This window comes from Electrona antarctica (assembly GCF_951216825.1).
Source record: "Electrona antarctica genome assembly, chromosome: 18".
Classification (NCBI taxonomy): domain Eukaryota; kingdom Metazoa; phylum Chordata; class Actinopteri; order Myctophiformes; family Myctophidae; genus Electrona; species Electrona antarctica.
The window spans coordinates 45039941-45064694 of NC_136799.1; the positions used below are offsets into that span (position 1 = coordinate 45039941).

The window sequence follows — 24754 nt, forward strand, 5'->3', positions numbered from 1 at the left end:
CCACACACACACACACACACACACACACACACACACACACACACACACACACACACACACACACACACACACACACACACACACACACACACACACACACACACACACACACACACACACACACACACACACACACACACACACACACACACACACACACACACACACACACACACACGTTAATGCAAGAGCGCATTCAACTTGAGTTTAGTGTTGATTTTGCCAAGCAAATTTAGATTTTAGTTTTAGTCATATAATAGTCTATATAATTAGTATAATAGTCTCTGGAATAGTTTACATTTAGGCACATTTTAGGCACCTGGAATGTTTTAGTGTTGGTGTAGTTTTAGTCGGCTAAATATCATACGATCTGAGTCGACTAAATCTACAGTTGATTTAGTCGACTAAAATGTATTTTGGCCGATCTACAAAGCTTGTAAATCGGCTATTTTCAGCATGCAACCAAGTGTAAAATGACTTATGCTGGATGTCTTGTCCACTAGTCCCTTCCTAAAATGTAGTCTAGTTTTTATTTGTTGACGAAATTGTCAATATATGTAGTCTTAGTTTTAATCACCATTGCATAGTTTCCATTGAATTGAGTGGCGCGCTACGAGCTCGTAGGTCTGCTATTTTTGAAAAATCGTGAAAATATTTATTTCAGAAAACTGGAGGATTTAGAAGATTTTTTTTTAAATTTCGACGTCAGGCCTAAATGGGTTAATGGGGGGGGGGGGGGGGGGGGGGGGAGTGGAGTACTAGCCCACCTGCCACAGCTTCTCCTTCACGCCCAGCTGCAGCTCCACGTCGGCCTCCAGGAGGCGCCGCAGCCTGCACAGCCACAGCTCAAACTCCTCGTAGGCCTTCAGGTACTCGCTCCAGTGCAGCCACACCCACTCGATGCGACTGAGGAAGGAACCCATTTACCAAGCATTAGGGCAGCATAGACATTAAAAGGAAAAATCACACCCGTGTGAAGTGAGTGGTGCAATTATGTGTGGGGGTCCCCGGGGGGGGGGGGGGGGGGGGGGGTCCCCAGGGAAGTTCCAGACCCACTGGAACGCGGCCAGGGTGCCGGCCCGGTTCCGGCGAGCCGCCACCGCGTCCAAAACGGCAGAGAAATGACAGGGTTACCACGTGGGGGTCCCTGGAGGGTCTCTGGGGGGGGAGGGGGGGGGGGGGTCCCCGGGAACATCAAGACCCCCAGGAATGCACCCAGGGGGGGGCGAGCCGGTTCCGGCGAGCCACCCCGCGTCCGAAACGGTTGAGAAATGACAGGGTTACCGTCTGGGGGGGGGGGGGGGGGTCCCTCTACTGTATACTGTATGTACGGTACTGTCACACCCAAAATCATCATATATACAGTTAATGTGTGTGTGTGCGCGCGCGCGTGCGTGCATGTGTGTTAGGCTGCACAACAGCAGGAAACCAACCAAGCTAGTTTCGTGCTCAGACAGACAGACAGACAGACAGACAGACAGACAGACATGTACTTAAAATAACAAAAAGTACTTTTAATGGTCCATTTCACATAATAGGTTTAGAATGATAACCCCTAAAACATCATAACAATTCCGTTGTACTAAATGTTTCAGGAAAGAGAGCGCTATACTGTTCTGCTCTTTTCACGCCGTCTTGCAAATCACAGACGGCGAAGCAAAGGTCTCAGCGGTGAGATTAGTTTTAGCTGGAGTTACGCATGGAGCCCTGACTAACGAGGCCCGTGGTGCAGCCTGGAGTCCTCAAGACGGGAAACCATGCTGGACGTGTCTTTGCCTCGGGCCTTCCTCCACTAATGGAACCACCTGCCTGAGGAGCCCCACGGCAGGAAGAAAGGTCACCAAGAACACTTCAAAAAGGACTTCATTTCATTGGAAGAAAGTCTTTTCGTTTCCGTGATTAAAATGTGTAATTTCATTTCCATGTTTTCCACGCAAACATTTGCCCTTTATGCTTTTATACACGTTTTGAACTCCTGCATCCATATTGTAGTGGAAAACTGGAAATGGCAAAACAATTGCATTGAGCCATAGTGGAACGCATTGTGAGCTTGTAGATCTGCTATTTTGGTGGCCGGAAAACAGCGAGGCACCACCCGAGTGAGCTGAAGCGAGAGAGTTTCCGTGCCGAGTGTTACACAGTTCGATTGAGACGACTCAGCGCCAGGGCAGGAATTTCATGGCGGCCATGGCCGTCGTTGCCCCTCTCTTTGGCCGTGTGCCCCCTCGAAAAATGATATGCCCAGACGGCCACAGTGGCCGCGGTGCCCATGTGCCCCGACCGGAGCCCACAGGCAGTTCATTTTACCGTTTTTTCCTCTGCGCAATTTTCCAGTCATTACGGTAACCTTCCCCCTTCCCTCGCGCAGACTTGTATTGTGTGTAGTTGTGTTGCCATTTGCCAAGTGGTTTGATTATTTTGCGTTACTTTGCCTCCTCCCTCCTCCTCCGCGCTCTAACTCACTGACACTCGGCCCGGCTGGTGGTGCTTCAAGATTATTATCACACAGAGCCTGTGTTTTAAGACCAACGTGACTCGTCTTCATGGATATAAACTCACAAAATAACACCACGCAACAGCATAGACTGCAGGACTCCTCCACCATTTACCACGCTATCGTCTGCTACGTTAGTTGACAGAGTAAATTGTTTAAACAGCCAACGCTGGCCACGGCTAATATCGCGAACCAAACGCTAGCCAAGCACCAGAGCAGCGCTCAACTGTACACCACGCGTCGCTCGCTTAATAATCATTCATTTCTGTATCAATGCGGGACATAACGTGGTAAATGTTCATAAGCACACAATTGTACAAATGCTTTTCACACGTTGTTGACTTATCTCCAGAGTCCTCAGTCCTGCAGCCCCACAATGGAGCAGTGATGTAAATAGGGTGCGTTTTGCGTCCCAAAACGCACTTTATAGTTATGGGACGCAATAAACCAACAGCCTCTGCATCCTGTGGACGCAACTTTCTATGGCACTCTCTCGGTCACACACTGTTCTACGTGGAAGTATAGCACTCTTTCGGTCACACACTGTTCTACGTGGAAGTCTAGCACTCTTTCGGTCACACACAGGCTGCAACATCGGGTCTCATCACAACCCAATGTGCGACCCGTGAAGTCGGGGGGGGAAATAATAAAAGAGAGAAAAGAAAAAGTGACAAATCGTTAGCAACAAGCTATGCTAACAGATTGGTGGTGGTGGTGTTGGCTATTAGCTTGTTGCTGCTGCTGATTCAACGCACTGATTGAACTTCACTTCATGTCCGCCTGTAACGTGAACGAATCCTGACACCAGCGCTGCAAAAACAGACAGATCTACAAGCTCTCAACGCGCTGCAAACGGCGCTGCAGAGATGGGCGCATCTGCGGGTTCTCAGCGCGTTTGTTTTTGCAGCGCTGGTGTCAGGGTTCGTTCACGTTGATCTACAAGCTCTCAACACGTTGTAAACGGCGCTGCAGAGACAGGCGCATCTGCAGGTTCTCAACGCGTCGCGCTTGTGAATCTGTCTTTTTTGCAGCTGCCATTCTTCCCTGTAGACAGGGACTCAAGTGACTTCTAAGTTCCACTTTTCCAAATAAATTATTTTACATCCACAATGGCAAACCCTATTTGCATTTTGGCTAAGTACAATAATTGCAACTGCAACTTTTGGTTGGTATATTAAGCTATGTTAAATCCACTGTTGCCCACTATTAGTATTTCTTAATGAGTTGTGCTTGCTAATACTACTAGCCTACATAAAAATATATACTGTATAGGCCTATTTGATATTTTTATATATATATTTTTTTTATAAAAAAACGTTTTATTATTATTTTTGAGTGGTGCAACCACTCCCTTACGGAGCTATGTGTGTGTCTGGGTATGAGCACAAAAAAAGCATGGTTGTTTTTCACCATCTGTGCGCAACCTAACGCACACACAAACACACACGCACGTATTAACTGTATATATGATGCTTTCGGGGGTGCCAATACATTACAGTGACAGTACAGTACAGTAGAGGGTACAGTAGAGGGACCCGCCACACGGTAACCGGCCCGGCCCTCTGGGCGCATTCCTGGGGACTCCCCCCCCCCCCCCCCCCCCCCCCCGCGAACCCCCTCACGGAGTTGCACCACTCAGTTCACACAGGTGTGATTTTTTTTGGGACTCATAAGAATTTTTTGGGACTCATTTGAATGACCACCTGTGCATCCCGGGACCCCATTACATTGAAAACCTATTTACATCACTGATGGAGAGATCTCATCTGTCACTATAACCTCTGCAATGCCATATGCCAGTCTAGCCTTAAAATCTACATTTATATGTTAATCAATTTTTTTGATTGATTGATTGAAAAATGTATTAACAGTTTGCAGAATTACAGTACATTTCAAGCACAAACTCAATACAAAGGCTGTTAACTGTGAGTGGACGACCCAATTAAGCATTACACTTAAGCAATTAAGCATTACACTTAATATTACTTTAGCACAAAATATAGGCTTTTCTAAACCAAGCCCTCATTCAAAAGTTAAGTAAGTAAGTACATTTATAAAGCACCTTTCGAAACAAAGTTACAAGGTGCTGAACCATTTACACAGTATAAACAATAGAGGCAAATTAAAAACAAGGAACATATCACACAGTTGTGACAATATAATAGCCTATAGTAGTGCAGTGAGCAGAACTAAAACAAACAAGGCAGAACAGAAATAAATGAATGTAGGCTCATGCTGTCCGTCATTGTATTTTCTGTGAATTAACTCAGTTTAACCTCAGCCATTTTAATTTCAAGGACCCCCAAATTAAGTAAGGGATAATATCTGGCTAGGTGGTCATTGTCGGGAGATAATTCACCGACAGGGAGTTTAACCACCGAGGCGAAGCCGAGGTGGTTACAATCCCTGAAGGTGAATTATATCCCGACAATGACCACCTAGCCAGATATTATCCCGCTTATTACATGGCTAACTAACATAAATTAATCCATTGATCCAAAACACAACAAAAAAAGTATTCCATAACTTCGCGCTGGCTGCGTCTGCCCAGCTGCAGGGCTGAAGCACTGTCGGAAAACAAGGAAGTGAGTTGATCAAATAGAATCCATTTTCGGGTCCAGCTGCTTCGTCTATTTCTCGCTCAAATGTTTTCAAAAACATTTTTAAGAGCAATGTTTAGCTGTAAATTACATTGTGTGTCAGTAGTGTGTGTGTTTACATGGCTGTTATGTTGGAAACGGCAGTAAATCAAGCGGGCGCAGCCGCGCAGCTGGTGGTGCTCAGAGGGTTTGATTAGGCAGCGGTCATTATACAGCGGAGCGGTCATTATCATGAGATAACTCACCGCTGAATTAAGCGATTGACCAATCAGAATCAAGCATTCAACCAAGCCATGTAATAAATGTATATAAATTAACCATTTCATTATGATTTTCATCTCTGCACTGGGACCCCCCCATGTTACAGACATGTTTACAATATTTAGTAGCTACTTATATTTTGTTATTTAAAGCTGTGATTTATTTAAGAATCACTGTTCTGAACCAATGTTCGCCTTCAAAAAAACATCATTGTTTTAATTGATGGCCTTCGTGCCCTGGCACTTGGCCTTGTGCCCTCAAAAAGTTGACCACACTTAACCCATTGAGACCTGGAACGCATCCATGTCACGTTAGCGTTTAACCACATTAACCATTAAGGCCAAGTGGCCTTGCCCCTAAAAGGATGAAATTCCAGGCCTGCTCAGCGCCGTTTGCCTCGTGCGTACCTGTGGCAGTGGATGATGTAGGTCTGGGTCTCCTCCCACTGGGCTTTGAGCTCTTTGAGCAGAGCCAGGGTGGTGGTCCTGGTCTCCTCGTCTCCGCTCTGCATCAGGCCGTCGGCCGCCACCAGCACCATGTCCATCTTCACGTGGCCCTCGTGCTCCGACGCATGGATTTTCTAAAAGAAAAGAAATCACACCCGTGTGAAGTTCCAGACCCACAGGAACGCAGCCAGGGTGCCGGCCCCCGGTTCCCGGCGAGCCCGCCCCGCGTCCGAACCCGTCGAGAAATGACACAGTGTTGTGAATAGGTTTTCAATATAATGTGTCCCAGGGTGCAGGGATGGTCTTTTAGATGAGTCCCACTTCAACGAAGTTAGTCATATTTTTGCCATTTTTACAAATTGCAGCATTTAACTCCCATTTCATTTTATATGCGGTTATAATGTTGAAAACAGAAGAAGAAATGATTATTACAACTAAAGCTATAGCAAAATAAACTAGAATACAAAACAGTACAGTAGTACAGTATAGTGCATCCCGTGGATGCAGAGGTCGTTGTTTTAGTGCGTCCCTTAACTATAAACTGCGTTTTGGGATGCAAAATGCACCCCATTTTAATCTCTGTGACAGTTACCATGTGGGGGTCCCAGGGAACATCCCCGGAACATCCAGACCACCAGGAACATGCCCAGCTGGGCCCGGTTCCGGGCGAGCCACCCCCGCATCTGAATTTTGCACACAGACATCGACCATCATGTTGTGCAGCAGGGCACCTTTTTTCCAAATTAACAAACTGAACGCTCTTTATTTGCGTTTTCCCAGTTACACCGGTCCCTTACTGTGCATGCGTGGTTGCCACAGCTTCACCCTTTTTGCGCATGCGTGGTTGCTTCACTGTGCATGCGTGGTTGCTTTACTGTGCATGCGTGGTTGCTTTACTGCGCATGCGTGGTTGCTTTACTGCACATGCGTGGTTGCTTTACTGCGCATGCGTGGTTGCTTTACTGCACATGCGCGGTTGCTTTACTGCGCATGCGTGGTTGCTTTACTGTGCATGCGCGGTTGCTTTACTGTGCATGCGCGGTTGCTTTACTGTGCATGCGCGGTTGCTTTACTGTGCATGCGCGGTTGCTTTACTGTGCATGCGTGGTTGCTTTACTGCGCATGCGCGGTTGCTTTACTGCGCATGCGCGGTTGCTTTACTGCGCATGCGTGGTTGCTTTACTGCGCGGTTGCTTTACTGTGCATGCGTGGTTGCTTTACTGCGCGGTTGCTTTACTGTGCGGTTGCTTTACTGCGCATGCGTGGTTGCTTCACTGCGCATGCGCGGTTGCTTTACTGCGCGGTTGCTTTACTGCACATGCGTGGTTGCTTTACTGCGTGGTTGCTTTACTGCGCGGTTGCTTTACTGCGCATGCGTGGTTGCTTCACTGCGCATGTGTGGTTGCTTCACTGCGCATGTGTGGTTGCTTCACTGCGCATGTGTGGTTGCTTCACTGCGCATGTGTGGTTGCTTCACTGCGCATGCGTGGTTGCTTCACTGCGCATGCGTGGTTGCTTCACTGCGCATGCGTGGTTGCTTCACTGCGCATGCGTGGTTGCTTCACTGCGCATGTGTGGTTGCTTCACTGCGCATGTGTGGTTGCTTCACTGCGCATGTGTGGTTGCTTCACTGCGCATGTGTGGTTGCTTCACTGCGCATGCGTGGTTGCTTCACTGCGCATGCGCGGTTGCTTCACTGCACATGCGTGGTTGCTTCACTGCGCATGTGTGGTTGCTTCACTGCGCATGTGTGGTTGCTTCACTGCGCATGCGTGGTTGCTTTACTGCGCATGCGCGGTTGCTTTACTGCGCATGCGCGGTTGCTTTACTGCGCATGCGCGGTTGCTTTACTGCGCATGCGCGGTTGCTTTACTGCGCATGCGTGGTTGCTTCACTGCGCATGTGTGGTTGCTTCACTGCGCATGCGCGGTTGCTTCACTGCGCATGCGTGGTTGCTTCACTGCGCATGCGTGGTTGCTTTACTGCACATGCGTGGTTGCTTTACTGCGCATGCGCGGTTGCTTTACTGCGCATGCGTGGTTGCTGTACTGCGCGGTTGCTTTACTGCGCATGCGCGGTTGCTTTACTGCGCATGCGCGGTTGCTTTACTGCGCATGCGTGGTTGCTTCACTGCGCATGCGCGGTTGCTTCACTGCGCATGCGCGGTTGCTTCACTGCGCATGCGTGGTTGCTTCACTGCGCATGCGCGGTTGCTTCACTGCGCATGCGTGGTTGCTTTACTGCGCATGCGTGGTTGCTTCACTGCGCATGCGCGGTTGCTTCACTGCGCATGCGTGGTTGCTTCACTGCGCATGCGCGGTTGCTTTACTGCGCATGCGTGGTTGCTTCACTGCACATGTGTGGTTGCTTCACTGCGCATGTGTGGTTGCTTCACTGCGCATGTGTGGTTGCTTCACTGCGCATGCGTGGTTGCTTCACTGCGCATGCGTGGTTGCTTTACTGCACATGCGCGGTTGCTTTACTGCGCATGCGTGGTTGCTGTACTGCGCGGTTGCTTTACTGTGCATGCGCGGTTGCTTTACTGTGCATGCGCGGTTGCTTTACTGCGCATGCGTGGTTGCTTTACTGCGCATGCGTGGTTGCTTTACTGCGCATGCGTGGTTGCTTTACTGCGCATGCGTGGTTGCTTCACTGCGCATGCGCGGTTGCTTCACTGCGCATGCGTGGTTGCTTCACTGCGCATGCGTGGTTGCTTCACTGCGCATGCGCGGTTGCTTTACTGCGCATGCGTGGTTGCTTTACTGCGCATGCGTGGTTGCTTCACTGCGCATGCGTGGTTGCTTCACTGCGCATGTGTGGTTGCTTCACTGTGCATGTGTGGTTGCTTCACTGCACATGCGTGGTCGCGGACAGGTCACGCACGCACGAGCGTGTGTGTGTGTGTGTGAGGTCTGTGGTGTTCATATATTCGAACGGGTATAAGGACTAGTTCATAAAACCTATTGATAGACTTCTGCAGAAAAAATCAAATCTACAAGCTCACAAAGCATCACAATGCGTTGTGAGCTTGTCAATCTGTTTATTGTGTGAGACTGTTCTTGTACGAGTGATTTAAGGCATACATTTTTTTTTTTTTTAAAACATACAAAAAGGTTGACATATGGAGATATGAGGTTTCTGATAATAGAACGACATGTTGATATCAGAGCTGTAACACATTACCCCTGAAAGAACTCGGTTGAATTAAAATAACCACCCAAACATGCATGTCTTTTCTGCTTCATAAAGCAGAGATGGCTCCTGCTTGAGAAAACATTTTTCACAAACTCAGTGTTTTATTTTAGGGCAGGGCAAAAATGACAAAATCAGAATATATAATTTCTGAAAGTATAAAATATGGCACAAATGTGACCAGAATTGACTGAGAGCCTGCCATTGCGCAAACTCATTCACCAGGGGAGAAAAAGATTTTTGTTTTGTTTTTTTCAAAATGAGTTAATAGCACTCTTCACATACTAGAGCATGTCTGGAATACTGTAAGTGCCAGAGGTGAAATCGACATGTAAATATGAAAGAAATGCTTAAACATGTAGCTGGAACAGTCTCCCTACAGAAGTAAGAGAGACCTCCAAATATTTGACATTCAAATGTAACCTTAAGAGGTGGCTTAAAGCAAACCAAATCTGTAATCACGAGTAATTTTATTATTACTAGCTTCCTTTATAAATAAATAAATAAATAAATAAAGCTAGGTGTAATGTTAGAGACCACAGAAGTGAACCCTTCAAGCCTGTTTTCTGCAAGACATCACTCCATATAAGCCATATCTCCAAAACTGGTGGGTCGAACTGAACAACCAATGTCAATTTGAAGCCATGATTCCCTGCTTTCATAAAACATGAAAAAAAAAACCCAATGGCAGCCCCTCAGTCAAATGTAGTCACAAATGATTCAATTTAAGAAAATAAAACCACTTGTGCCACGTCTCCCAAATCCCTGAAGATATCTAGTCTCCTCGCATCACGATTATATATGGATATAATATCATCATATTGCCCTAGTTTACCTCAGCCTCACCCTTAAGACCCATAAAAAACCAACCGGACAAGTTGGGTAGGCCCTCTCTTTACTATTAGCTGTCATATCGTCTCCGTGGGCTGGAAACCTCATATGTAACAAAACCGTTACTTTTCAGGATTCCAATACAAAAGTAGCACGCTCAAAACTCCTCACTTTGTGCCTCCTTTCGAGCTCGTGAATCCGCTACGCTGGATGGTTTCGTGTGACACTGTCATTATGATCAAGTAGGGACGCTAATTTACGGGGGGGGGGGGGGGGGGGGGGGGGGGGGGGGGAGAGAACACACACACACACACACACACACACACACACACACACACACACACACACACACACACACACACACACACACACACACACACAGGCGATAAGAGGTTTCTGCCAGACGCCGGCGGGTAGGAGCCTCTCTGCTACCGCACAGCTGTCACATAACGAGGAGCCTGAGGTTGGAGGCGTGACGCAGTGTTGATTGCGTCGACTGAAACTAAGGCGAGAGATGTTCGTCGACTACCCTTTTTCCACTGATGAAAACTAAATGGAAACTACATGAAAACTAAGCTGTGATGACTGAAACTAAAGACTAAATATACTGACAATTTTGTGGACCAATAAAAACTAGACTAAAATGTTAGGAAGGGACTATACAGTGGACAAGAGATACAGTATAAGTTGGTTGCATGCTGAAAATAGCCGATCTACAACGCTGAGACGCGTTGTGTAAAAACAGTCATTACACAGACGGCAAAAACAGTCATTACGACGGCATCAAGGCCCGCCAAAATACATTTTAGTCGACTAAATCAACTGTAGATTTAGTCGACTAAAACTAGACCAACACTAAGACATTCCAGGTGACTAAAATGTGACTGAAACTAAATGAAAACTATTTAAGAGACTATGGGCAGTATTAGGCGTGTCTTAAGTACCAGGTCTTATTACTTAACTTAAGACCTGGAGGCGTGATCAATGCCATTTGGCTATTCTGAGTGGCCAAACAGCATTGACCACGCCTCCAGGTCTTAAGTTAAGTAATAAGACCTGGTACTTAAGACACGCATAATACTGCCCTATGACTGAAACTGAAATCAAAATCTGCTGCCAAAAACAACACTGGTGTGACTGTGACGGCCTCCCACTCTGTGGGTACTGTACTGTCAGAGCACACCGTCGCGGCAAGAGGCGGCGAGAAAACGCCACGGCTGCAACTTGCAACGTGTCATTCTTGTTTAAGCCAATGGTTCCCAAAGTGGGGTCCGGGGACCCCCAGGGGTACTTTAGGGAGTTCCAGGGGGTCCCCAGCTAAATGATAGTTTGGAACCAAATGGACCCTTATAGGTCTGTACCTCTGAGAGGGTACAAATGGAACCATTTGTACACTGAGTTAAATTAACTTTGATTTTCCAATATAAATTGGGGGTCCCAGAGATATATGCCATTAAATGGGGGTCTGTAGACTAATATGCATGTCAAACTGGGGGTCCTTGAAATTAAACGGGTTGAGAATCACTGCTAGAGCCGTAAAACTCTTCTCTTATGGGGGAGCCTGGCATATCTTTTCAAATGGGGGTCCACGGGGCTAATTAGTGTCAATTTGGGGGTATACTTGACATGAAAAAGTTTGGGAACCACTGGGTTAAGCTATCCGTGTATCCCTCTCAATTTGTCTGAACACTGGAGCGTTATTCATAGTCTGGATTTTCGGTGGTGAGGTGACCACCGGAGCTGAAATAACGTTGAGCGGTGGTGAGTAAAAACCGAGAGAAGGGCTGGGGCCGGAAGAGCGCCCTTCACCGCGGCTCGTGACGTCATGTTGTAGTTCGGTGGTCACCTCACCACCCGAAAATCCAGACTATGAATAACGCTGGGGCCAGCCGGGTTGATGACGGACGGACAGAGGCCAGAAGGATCACTCGCTCACCTCGGTCTCCCGCAGCCTGGCCTCCAGGGCGTCCCGGGGTCCCTGGGTGTTGTCGTTGGCCTGGAGGCGCTCCTGGACGGCCTGCATCCAGGCCTGGGCCGCCGCCAAGCTGGCGCTGAACTCCTGCCGCTCTCGCTGGGTCATGATGACGAGCCCTCACCGACCGTCAGTGGGCCTGGTAAAGGGGAGGTGTACGGGGTTAAAAAAAAAAGTACTTGAATGTTTTACTTAACAGTACTACTGCGTAACCCGTGTTCCCCACTAACTAATCCATGTGTCGGTGCTGCGTAATACGCTAAACGCGCCATTTGTTTAATGTGTTTAATTTGCTGTTTTTTAATAATTAACCCATTTAGGCCTGACCTCAAATTTTAAAACATCTATGCTATGAGCTTGTAGATCTGCTATTTTTAAATAGCTAAACATAATGTTTAAAACAACAAAAGGGGTTCCCGCCCAGAATGGGTTAAAAAGAAAGGGTGGATTTGTCGCGGATCTGGTGACGAGGCCGTCGCGTCATGACGGCGAAACCGGAAATCAAGCCATGCTCTGGGCTGCTAGGGCTTCTGGGAAAATGAGTTAAATGCAAGTGAACAGGGGTTTGTTTGGACTACAACATGCTGTGCAGGCTGTTTTGGTTTCATTATCGTAATGGCGGCATGTTTTTCTCTTTAACAACAAACCTTGGGACTACTTTCCGCCGGATTTTCGTGGATCAAAGCTTATGTTCCAAAGGTAATAAGACAATCTGGGCAGCCTAGGTAGGAGGATGAATTTAAAGCCCCGAAAGTGTTAAAGGAGAATTCCTCCCTAGCTGTTTTTTTTTACTAAATTCTGTTGATAAAGATAGGGTGCTGGACTGCTGGTCCTTCAAGAAAACCATAATGGTGTGTTATTGTCTGCCTGGAGCTTGATAACTACTGGCCGGCGCCATTACTACGACAACCAGGCTCCGTACAAAAAGCGTTGTTTTGACCAGAAATGTCCGGCCAGGAGGGGCATTTTTTTGGAGACTAAAGCGACTTAAAAGCGTGCACTAATGAAGATGGCGCAGCCCAGGGTCTAAGGCGCTAACAACAGATAGTCATCCGAAGCTAATGTGAGTAGCCGTTCCACTAGATCGAATCAAACGCATTTATACAACGGAATAAACGTACTAACGTAGGCTACGCATTTTGGCAGCGTCGCTTCCCCAAAAAAGGGAAAAAGGTTAAAAGTGCCAAAAGTAAAAAGTACTCATTATGCAGAAATTGCAGAATGTCCCGTTTTAAGTTTTCAAATGTCCAAAATGTAGCCCCAATAGGGCTGAAGTGGTTAATTGCACCCCCAAAGATCCCAAAAATATGATTTTCAATACTCATTTCCTATCTACAGTATTGATGATTTTACGGGCTGTGTGAAACCCTGCATGACTTTTAATACATGTAGTGGTTCTCTAGTGCAGGGGTGCCCAAAAGGTAGATTGTGATCTACCAGTAGATCACAAAGGTAGACCACATGACAATGAAGACATGGCCCTAGTGCAGGGGTGCCCAAAAGGTAGATTGTGATCTACCAGTAGATCACAAAGGTAGACCACAAAGGTAGACCACATGACAATGATGACATGGCCCTAGTGCAGGGGTGCCCAAAAGGTAGATTGTGATCTACCAGTAGAACACAAAGGTAGACCACATGACAATGATGACATGGCCCTAAAAATATATATAATTTAAAGGACCACTTCACCACTTTTCAACATCTCTTCATATAATTGGTCCTCACTAATGTTCATGATAAAACACCACAATTTTTTCCTACTCAGTCTGTGTCTCATAGGAGGGCTTTGGGCAGTTCGGACACCCGTCCACCAGTGAAATCATCATTAGGCAGATTTATTTTTAAACAAGATTTGTTTTAAAATATATTTAGATTTGTATTATCGTGAGAACGATGACTTCAACTTTTGCATTGCAACTTTTCAGGAAAAGAAAGCCTGCCGTTTCTATTAGCTTGGATTCACCATCGATGATGTCACTGGTGGACGGGTTTCTGAACTGCCCACAGCCTTCCTATGAGACACAGACTGAGTAGGAAAAAATGGTGGTATTTTATCATGAACATTAGTGAGGACCAATTATAGGAAGAGAAGTTGAAAAGTGGTGAAGTGGTCCTTTAAGTATATGAAGAAGAAAAAAACATTAACTTCAAAAAGGGCCTGTCAGCTCAAACCATCAATGCAATACTTTGTTTTCAAGAATGTTGAGCACAAATGTCAGTATAGCACTACAAAGTTATATACAAAAAAAACAATTCCATTTTCCCCCTATATTTCCCATTCCAAGTGTGTTTGTCTTCTATGTCATGCCAGCGCTGCTATTCCAAAGCCCCTCAGGTACATTGTTAAACTGGTTTCAGCAATGGAATAAATCATTCTTTTGGTGGGTAGATCTCGTTGAGCTGGTCATTTGAAAGTAGCTCTCAAGTCCAAAAAGTGTGGGCACCGCTAGTCAATTTACAATTTACAATTTAGGCATTTAGCAGACGCTCTTAATCCAGAGCGACTTACATTAAGCAATAACAAAAAGTGGGTTCCGAACGGAGACCCCCAGGGTTTGGCCACTTAAACCCTATTTTATATTATTCAAAAATAGCAGATCTTGTTTTAAAGGAGCATTCAGTGATTTGGGTGATTTGGAAAAAAACCCGGTCCACCCGGTAACAAGATGTGCACATGCACACACTCTACAGTGGGGGAAGTACAACAGACCAACAGCACGTGCACCAATGCCCGCCCCACTCGATCATGATTGGAGGAAGGCCCCTCTCATCCTGATTGGATGAAGGCTTTGCCACAATTTACAATTTACAATTTAGGCATTTAGCAGACGCTCTTAATCCAGAGCGACTTACAATAAGCAAGAACAAAAGCATGGGAATACATCACATATGTAAAAAGCATTTATCGCGAAACATGCGTAAGCTAAGAACGTGACTAGAACATATCTATATAATGACACTATACATATAAACTATAACTAGAACATATCTATATAATGACACTATACATATAAACTACACATATATGCTATACTATGCTGTACATATATACTATGAAGTGCTATGACTACTATACACTATATACTATGAAGTGCTATGACTACATACAATGCACTTATTGTGCTGTCTACATGACATGCTATAAGTCTGTTTCAAATGCTATATAAGTCTAAGAAGTGCTGTCTAAGGGGGGTAGGGTAAGTGCTATGGGCCATGATGGAGTCAGGGGGGTAGGGTAAGTGCTATGGGCCATGATGGAGTCTGAAAAGGTGGGTTTTCAGACTACGGCGGAAGATCGGGAGTGATGCTGCAGTTCTGATTGCAACGGGAAGTGCATTCCACAGTTTTGGGGCCAGAAGGGAGAAGAGTTTGGGACGTGTGGAGCGTTGTCCCGGCGTTTTTAGTGAGGGTACTTCCAGCTTCCCTGCGTTGGCTGATCTGAGTGCGCGGGAGGGTTTGTAGGGTTCAATCATGCTGGCAAGATATGGGGGAGCCATACCTTTGGTTGCTTTAAATGCCAACATCAGAGTTTTGTATTCTGTGCGGGCAGCGACCGGGAGCCAGTGCAGGGAGCGGAGCAGGGGGGAGACATGTGAGAATTTTGGCTGGTTGAAGACCAAGCGAGCTGCGGCATTTTGGATCAGTTGGAGAGGCTTCAGTGCACATGCCGGTAGGCCAGTAAGGAGAGAGTTACAATAGTCAAGTTTTGACAGGACTGTTGTCTGGATTAGGAGCTGGGATGATTCCTGGGTGAGGAACGGTCTAATTCGTCGTATGCCACCCAAAGCCCAAACCGAAACTAGGGTTTCTTGACCCCAGGGGCTGACTGGGGACAGGGAGGAACTCCTTATATGGTCAGCACACTCTATAGTAGGGAGGATTATCCAAAAAATAAGAAAAAATAAGTGATATTGGAATTAAGTGAAATCACTGAATATACCTTTAAGACTTCTTGAAAATTTGTGAAAATGTCAGAATATTTTTTAAACATTTTAACCAAACAGGACCGGTCCCCTGGCACAAAGCTTTTTTTTTTGAGAAGTCCACAGCCAGATACAGTACGTCCATCCATTTTGCGGTCCTTGACACGAGAATGTTTGAGAAGCGCTGCTCTATAGGCCAAAGGAAGCCCGTTGTAAACACACAGCATTGTAGCATAGAGTAGACCAGCCCATTCTGGGCGGGAACCCCTTTTGGTGTTTTAAGCATTATGATATACTTTAGCTATTGAAAAATAGCAGATCTACAAGCTCGTAGCGAGCTTGCAGGTCTGCTATTTTTGAAAAATCGCAAACATGTGGTGCAAAACTTTGAATATATATTCGTTCACGGCAAACATTTTTAACTCAATTCACATACACAACAACATATTTTCAGATGGACGTCGGCGGTCGATTACATATATATATATTTGGGGGGGGGGGGGGGGGTGTTTGACATGTTTGAGAACGACTGACATAGAAACATTCAGCAAACTGTCAGGATTTAGAAGGCATTTGATTTGTAGAATCGTCCTGGGGTCTAAATGGGCTAGTCATCCCCGTATAGCCCCGAGAAATGACGTGAAGGTATGAAGGTGTGAACAAAAACACATACCGCCCTACATACACCTAACCTCTGTCCCTCGACAAGGAATGTGTACAAAACACACACACACACACACACACACACACACACACACACAATGCAGACAGTGAAGAGAAGTTACTGTCTCACTATGGGTACAGTACAGCAGGGGTTCTCAACCCGTGGGTAGCTACCCCTCGGGGGGTCGCCAAATTATTTTAGGGGGTCCCCAAATTATTTTCAAAAAAAAAAAAAGAAAAGATTTCTTTTAAAAAAAAGAATTCACGATTTTTCAAAAATAGCAGACCTACAAGCTCGTAGCGCGCCACTCGGTGGCGCGCTATGAGCTTGTAGATCTGCTATTTTTAAATAGCTAAATTATAACAATGCTTAAAACACCAAAAGGGGTTCCCGCCCAAAATGGTTTAAGGTTATTGTAGCAGTCAATTTATATTGGGGGGCGGGAGGGGGCGGGGCGGGGGTCCCGAAACGTTGCCAAAGCATTTTCGGGGGTCCCCGGCCAAAAACGTTGAGAACCCCTGCAGTACAGTACGTTGGAGGACATTAAACGTGGCTTTCTGAATTCGGATACGAATACCAGTATTGGAAAAGATGCAGTGCAGATACTGCTTAAAATGCTGGTATGGACGAGTACCGATATACCACGTCATTTCACATCACATCACATGATATGTCATTTACGGTCATAGAGCCAGCCTGCTTGCTCAGGGGATAAACTGAATCTTGGTCAAAATCTGTGTCCTGTGTCTAAGTGAGCTCGTGACCTTTGACACGATCTAAATATCCCAGGCTGGCACCTAGGCTGGTAATGCAGCCCGACAGCGTGTCGCAGGTTCGAGTCCCGACGACCTTTTCTACGTGTGTGTCCCCCCCCCCTCATCTCTATCCCCCTTTCCTGTCAAGCTACTGTAAATCTATCAATAAAGGCAAAAAGCCCAATATCTTAACCCATTTAGGCCTGACGTCGACGTTTAAAAAATGTCTTCTAAATTCTGACAGTTTTCTGAAATACCTCATGTTTCTGTATCAGTAGTGGTGCTCAATATTTCATGTCAAGGACCCCAAAAGTGATATGTAATTGGCCACCGATGCCCATCTGAAAATATGTTATTCCAGGAACCCCTCAGAAGCAAAGATTTGAGTTGAAAACGTTCGCTCTGAAAGAATATATATTCAAAGATTTGTGCCGTATTTTCACGATTTTTCAAAAATAGCAGACCTACAAGCCCTATTTTTCAATAGCTAAAGTAGAACATAATGCATAAAACACCAGAAGGGGTTTTTAACTACCAAAAAACTACCAAAAAAAAGGAAAAGAAAAAGCTTCCAGTGGATTTATTTTTGGCTGAGTTTTGACTGACTAACAAAACAACACAGGTGCAATTTTCTTCTCACACTGACGACTTCGCCCTCATGTTTTGCAGTCGACTAGTTACAGGAACACTTGCAGGAGAGTGACATCATTTTAAGTTAACTGACAACATGAAGAACGCCACAGGGTTCCACACACATCATGGGAACCTCTGACTGTCAGAGTTATTTATGAGTTATATTTATGCACTGCAGTGTCGTCCTTGTACATCGTTGCAGTTTTCTTTTCCAACCCATTTTTGTCACCCAGTGTCAATTATCGAATGTAATCCTGGGCGCTACACTTCCTCTGCCAACCTGGGGAGAGCAGCGGATTGACCTCATGCTTCCTTCTATGCATGAGGAGTCCAAGCTGCTTCTTTTCAACCGGACGTAGCGCGTGGAAGGAACACGTTATTCCGACCAGTTCCTTTACCCTCCATCAGGCAGGCTGGCCAGGGGGAGGTAGTTTATAGACCAGGATTACTGCATGCTTTTTGTGAGGGTACCTACCCTAGGGGACACGGGGAGAACATGTGAGGGTACCTACCCTAGGGGACACGGGGAGAACATGTGAGGGTCCCTAGGGGGACACGGGGAGAACATGTGAGGGTACCTACCCTAGGGGGACACGGGGAGAACATGTGAGAGTACCTACCCTAGGGGACACGGGGAGGAGAACATGTGAGAGTACCTACCCTAGGGGGACACAGGGAGAACATGTGAGGGTACCTACCCTAGGAGGACACGGGGAGAACATGTGAGGGTACCTACCCTAGGGGACACGGGGAGAACATGTGAGGGTCCCTAGGGGGACACGGGGAGAACATGTGAGGGTACCTACCTACCTAGCCTAGGGGACATGCAAAGTCCACACAGAAATGCCAATTCGCCAACCCGTCAAAAGCCAAAGTGTCTGCTAAATGCCTATATTGTTAATTGTACCAAAACAAAGTACCAAAATACAGCGAAACACAAGACAAAGTTACACTCTATGCCTTTCAAATACAAGTTTAAGAACCACTGCTGTGTGGAGACAGCTGAAGAAACCATTGAAAACAAGTGAAAACAAAAGACTTCACTGGAGCTCAGAAATGCAACATAAAAACTGTCAGGTGGGAGGGACGAGGGAGGGAGGGGCCTTGTTGGCAACGCATGAATGCATAGTGGCACAGGGCATCCCCCCCCCCCCCCATTTTCTCCTTCTTCAGGAAAAAAGGACAAACCCAGTAGGCAAAAATGAGCCATTTTCCTGCGTGACTCATTCCTCCCCATACCACAACACTCTCCTTGTGGTGTCTCTCTCTCTCTCTCTCTCTCTCCACATTTAAACTACTGGAATGTTTCCCCTCTAGAAAGCTGATCACGGATGTATTAAAAGAAGCGAATCAAATCCTCTGTGTTAAATGGAACCGTCTGTAACTCTAACTGCCGCTTACAAAATGTACACGCTCACGAGTTAAATTAAAAAAAGGAGTACGGAAGGCCTTCAGACATTTTAACTGTGACACACTCTTCATCAAAATGCGCTTCTGATATTGGGGTTATCAAGGTCCACACATCTCCTCAAACCCATGCATATACATTCATATCAAATGAAACATATCAGGTTTTATGTCCAGCTTTTAGTGTATGTAACCCATTTTTTGTCCCAGGAATAAGATGATGTACGACGATAAGAGCGCCCTCACTTCACACGGGTATGATTGTATTATTATTATTATTATTATTATGGCACCTATAAGGAAATCTAGGCAGTAATAGTCTACTGGAAGCCCCCATAAGTCCCATGTTAGACCCAGAAATATTGGTTAGTATCAAATCTCATCTATAGGCTTAGAAAGATGAGATTAAGCTAGGTTGCTAAAAGTTGAACATTGAGCAATTTTTTGCACAATGTGACCATACCATTAACAACCTGTATAAAGGCAAAACAAAAATCTAAATTTCATTATGCTTTAAGTACCATGTGGCATGTCAAACTAGGGGGTTTACATGATGCTGAATCCATTCCGAGCATTAGTTTTGCAGAAAAAAAAATCACATTTGGGCAAGTGGCTATGGCCGCTTTTAGACAAAGGAGTGTTTTTTGTGCAGGACTAATGCTTGGAATGGATTCAGAATCATGAAAACCCCCTAATTTGACACGTCACAATCGTCACATGCTACTTAAAGAATGATGATTTTCTTTTTAGCAACCAAGCTGAATTGCATCCTTTAGGCCTATAGATAACATTTATATCATAAATGTTTATACTAAACACCAATTTTGGGTTCATGAAAAACCCTCCGCTATCGCGGTCGGGTCTACCTACGCCTCTCAGCCATTATAAAATCCACGATAACCTGAGACCTCTTGTGGCTTATTGCTTTATTTCAATATGTTTAATAAGATGCATCTGTTGCATCTGGTAGTGGGTAGATCGCAGGCACCGCCAACTCAGCGCATGATTGGCACGGCTTGGATGCACCGAGTCGTGCATACGTACTGGGAGCTGATGGTAGGTGTGGCGCTCCACCAAGTCAGCATTCCATCTCCCCAGATCCAGGGGTCTAGTAGTGCATTGTAAAGGGGATAAACCATAGAGACACCCACTTGGTGTCATGCTCGACTGGTGGTACCAGTCATTTTTTGACGTGCACGCACACAGGGACGGAACGGTGCGTGTGCATGCACGCTAGTGCGCGTCCCCCTAGATTCAAGAGAAGACGCACCTAATCAACCTCGCATCACCAGACTTTCCAAGACGCACCAAGTACCCAGTGGTCTAGGTTTACTGGCGCCCCCCTTTTTTCACACCCTGTCAAGTACCGTTCCGAATCAAATGGCTACAACTTTGCATAACAACAGGACAGCTTTAACCGTTTACCTGAGCGCACGTAGCCTATACGGTAAGCATGCACACTTACAGCAGTAGGCTATGGCTCCAGTAGGCTACTGCTGCTGTGTGGTGTTCTGTACACAAGAAGAATGCCTCCTCCTCCATCAAAGAACAGATTCATTCGTCCAAAGGAAACTTTTTAGTTTCGCTAGTGTGCAGTAAAGATGTTTGTTTGTTTTAAGTCTACTTTTGTGTTTGTGTCTAAGACTTTCACACTCTATTTAACAATAGGCTTAGGCTATATCAGCTGTTCTGTGTGCATGCCGTGATCCGCACATGCACACGCGTGCGTGCACGTGACATCGTTAAAACGCTGTGGTACCAGTAAAAAAAAAACACCATGACACCACTGAATAAAAGGATAGAGACTGAACCAGAGCGATAGCCCCACCCCCCCGTTATTCATTTCAGTGGAAGCACCCGGAAGAAAGCTCTACTTCCGCATTTGCCAACCAAATTTTGGTTGGCAAATGCGGAAGTGCAACCCAGCGCTCAATGTTAAACCCCAGCTGCACAGGGTTTCCTCGTCATAAATCCACAGGTCCGCCTGCAGTTCACGTTCCAACCACTAGGGCCGAGTGCTTCGACACTGTAGAGCAGGGGTGCCCACACTTTTTGACTTGAGAGCTACTTTCAAAATGACCAGCTCGGCAAGATCTACCCACCAAATCAATTATTATACCATTGCTGAAAATAGTTTAAATATGTACCTGAGGGGGCTTCGGAATAGTAGAGTTTGTGTTACATTCTGTACAGTATAAGACAAATGCACTTGGAATGGGACATTTTTTTCGGGTTTTTTCTTCAATATATTTAAATGAAATACTCTTTAGGGGCATGTCATGTGATCTACCTGCACAGCCTTTGTGATCTACCGGTAGATCGTGATCTACCTTTTGGGCACCCCTGTGTAGAGACTCACAGGGGGCTTAGGGATAAACTCCCACGTTCTCGGCTGATACGGACAATACGCCTCTTTTTTTACGGTCTACATACAAGCTAAAAAATCTTGAATAAAATGTGACACATGTGGAATGTGTATTGAAAACATTTTATGGATTGGCTGCGGGGTCCCTGTCACAACATAATGTTCTGATGGGGGGGGGGGGGGGGGGGGGGGTCTGCAGCTAATGTGAGGGTCCCTGAAATGACATGAGACAACCACTAATTGATGTCATTTTGTTGACATAATTGCAACAATATCACATTAACTTTGCATCAGTGGCCCTCCTCTCCTCCTCCACACCATCTGTTTGACAGCTACACATGCATGACATTCACACGTGTTATCAATTTACATTCATATCAATCAGCGAGACTCAACGACACTGTATAGCTGCCGTTTTCTCCAGATCCCAAAGTATACACACACACACAGCTATGCTCATTTGCATACACACACACACGCGCACACACACACACACGCGCGCGCGCACACGCGCACACACACACACACACACACACACACACACACACACACACATCCTAGTAATAATTTATAAGACAAATAACGTCAGAAATAGGACACCACGACCTATTTATACTTGAAGACACGTAGACATCTGGACTAGACTACCAGCCGACTGACTGACTGACTCTCTTCTATTATAATCTGCTGCGGCAGAAAATAGACCTGGAAGGTCCAGTATGTCAATAAACCTACCAAGATTAAGATTAAAGACACTCTAAAGGACACACAGAGGGCTACGGGGGAAGATACCCCGCATGAATACACAAATAATATAAAACATAATTACTATGCGAGTCCACCGTGTATAATATTGACTATTCGGACCGTAGCGGGTGAAAACGTACCTTTATGTGTGCATGTGGTGGAAGCAGAAGTTGACGCGAGGCGTGTTGGTTGTTGAATGTACTGTAAAGTTATCACAGAACGCAGGAAGTGAACACAGGCCCTATAGCCACTACCGCCCCATGCTCCGGAGGGACCGCCTCGCCGTGATTGGTTAGTTGGTTGGTTGCCGGGGCAACCGCTGGATTTGATCCTGTGCTTCAGCCCTTCGCCCCACACACGTTTACTGTTTTCATATGCGACTATACGTAGTGTTTGTTGTTGTTGTTGTAGTACTGTATCGTATTTATACTATTTACAGTTAAACCTATTTTTTTTTCTTTTTTGTGCGTGCAAATATTCGAAATAATTGTGTTTGTTGATTGTTAATTAGCCTCGGTATACCCCCAGGCTTTCATTTTCGTCGGCGCAAAAAAAAAAAGAAGTTAATCAACAAAGCGTCTAAACCGCCTCGTGTGACAGACAGTCCAAAACCAACATAATATATTAGACAGGATTCTGATTCTGACAGCCGGTTGCCAGGGAAACTCCCTTAGCAGCCAATGGGAGCGCGGCCGTCCCTCTGGAGCATGGGATGTGCAGTGTTTAGTGTGGAGGGGAGGGGCAGATTGAAGAAGCACACAGCAGCGTCGTCACTCACACCATTCAAACTGGAAAAGGCGCCTCCTGTCATGTGACTGATACCCAACCCCAGTAGGTCCAAATATACAGTAGATTAGAGGGGTAGGCAACCTTGGGCACGGGTGCCAACCGGTGCCAACTGCCAACCCCTGCCAACTGCCAACATTGGCACAGTGAACTTCACTGTGCCAGTGAAGTTCACTATTCACTGGAACACTGGCATATGTGTAATGAGAGAGAGGAACATTTTTCCTTTTAAAATAATAATTAATATAAATAATAATAATTAAATTAAGGGGACCGTACCCAAGAAAGCTCTCTCTCTCTCTCTCTCAAATGCACGCAAATCCTGGACATAATTCTACCGTTTCAAATGATCATTACAATGTCCTGATGTGAGATAAAATAGTCCAGAAGAAGAAATAAATGTTAATTGTTTATGGACAATCAATATTAGTTGGAATTGTTTTACGTGGTGTCATAATTCAACATAATGTTGACATGGCACGTGAGTCGTGACTATATCAAGAAAAAAGGTTGCTGACCTTTTCCTTGTACTATTTTTGACCACAGTAGCAACTTGCTACTGTGGTCAAAATAGTACAAGGAAAAGTTGCTCTCTTATGAATTGAATACACACAGGACCATGAATGGAAACAAGCCCCTATAGGGCTTTGCATGTTATCCTTGTAACAATCATTGTAAAATTGTAGGCTTGAGTTTTAACAGGAAAAGTTCAATAGTAGCCTATAGGCCTACATGCTCTTCAAAATAATACGTATAAAAAAGTATAGCCTACAATTTAATAAAAGTATATAATTGAATTGTGCTTTCTGTTTTTATTTTTATATCAACAACACATTGTAGACCAGCATTTTTTCAACAAATGTGGAAAAACCTGACCTGAGCTTCTTCTAAGGCCTATTCCCCACATGTTTTCCTTTTACAGGGTTTAATTTTTTTTTTGTTTTTGTGACCAACTTTTTATTTTGTTTTTTTAAAAGAACCCCAGGTTAGCACAGACATTACAGGAGAGGGAAACAACAATGATGCAACATAATACATGTTTCTTTTTCTAACAAGACAAATAAAATGGAAACCAAAACAAAACGTGGCAATGATGTTGGAACAGACAAACATGGATGGATCAGACTTTGTTTACAGGAGTACAAGTATTCAACCTAACGGAGTCCTGATTTAACCTTCTGTGCCGCTGTAAGTAGGGCTTGGATGGAATCTGTCCTTGCTCCCTGTGCTCGAGCACTGGAAGCCTCTAAACTCAAGACGTCATAGAAGGATAACTTTCAACGGTGGATACTGAGGTTATGGGGCGGTTTCCATCTCATCTCATTACAGCTGTATAACCGGCAAATAGTACTCTCTTCTTGTGAAGTCAGTGGCGTGCACAGACATTTAGAGGGGCAGGTGCTCACGTGAAAAAAGGGCACCTTGTGTAGCGCGTGGAACCGGCCGGTTGCCTTAATAGTGTGAGATTTATAGATTGTGGGGCCTAAATAATATATTAGAAGCTTTTTATCAATAATTGATCAATGTCACCATGGTCCACATACTGTACAGTGTACACTACAAAATAAGAAAAAAAAACAAAAAATAAATAAAACGTATTTCTTTTTAAAGGGGCACATTGCCAAAAGGGCAATGTGCCCCTTTAGATAGCACCCCCTAGTGTCTATCTGTGCAC

At 45.4% G+C, this 24754-nt stretch overlaps 1 protein-coding gene across 1 annotated transcript in view; it reads right to left on the minus strand.

The window, feature by feature from the left end:
* The window catches only part of syne3 (spectrin repeat containing, nuclear envelope family member 3), a 93553-nt gene extending 71065 nt beyond the window's left edge, over positions 1 to 22488 (minus strand). Inside the window, exons 1-4 of the mRNA XM_079527561.1 lie at positions 22434 to 22488; positions 11761 to 11935; positions 5763 to 5935; positions 768 to 906 (exon numbers count right to left, since the gene is read on the minus strand). Coding sequence (XP_079383687.1) covers positions 768 to 906; positions 5763 to 5935; positions 11761 to 11904 — 456 coding nt within the window. The 5' untranslated portion in view covers positions 11905 to 11935; positions 22434 to 22488. The remainder of the gene's footprint in view (positions 1 to 767; positions 907 to 5762; positions 5936 to 11760; positions 11936 to 22433) is intronic.
* Between the last annotated feature and the right edge of the window lie 2266 nt (positions 22489 to 24754).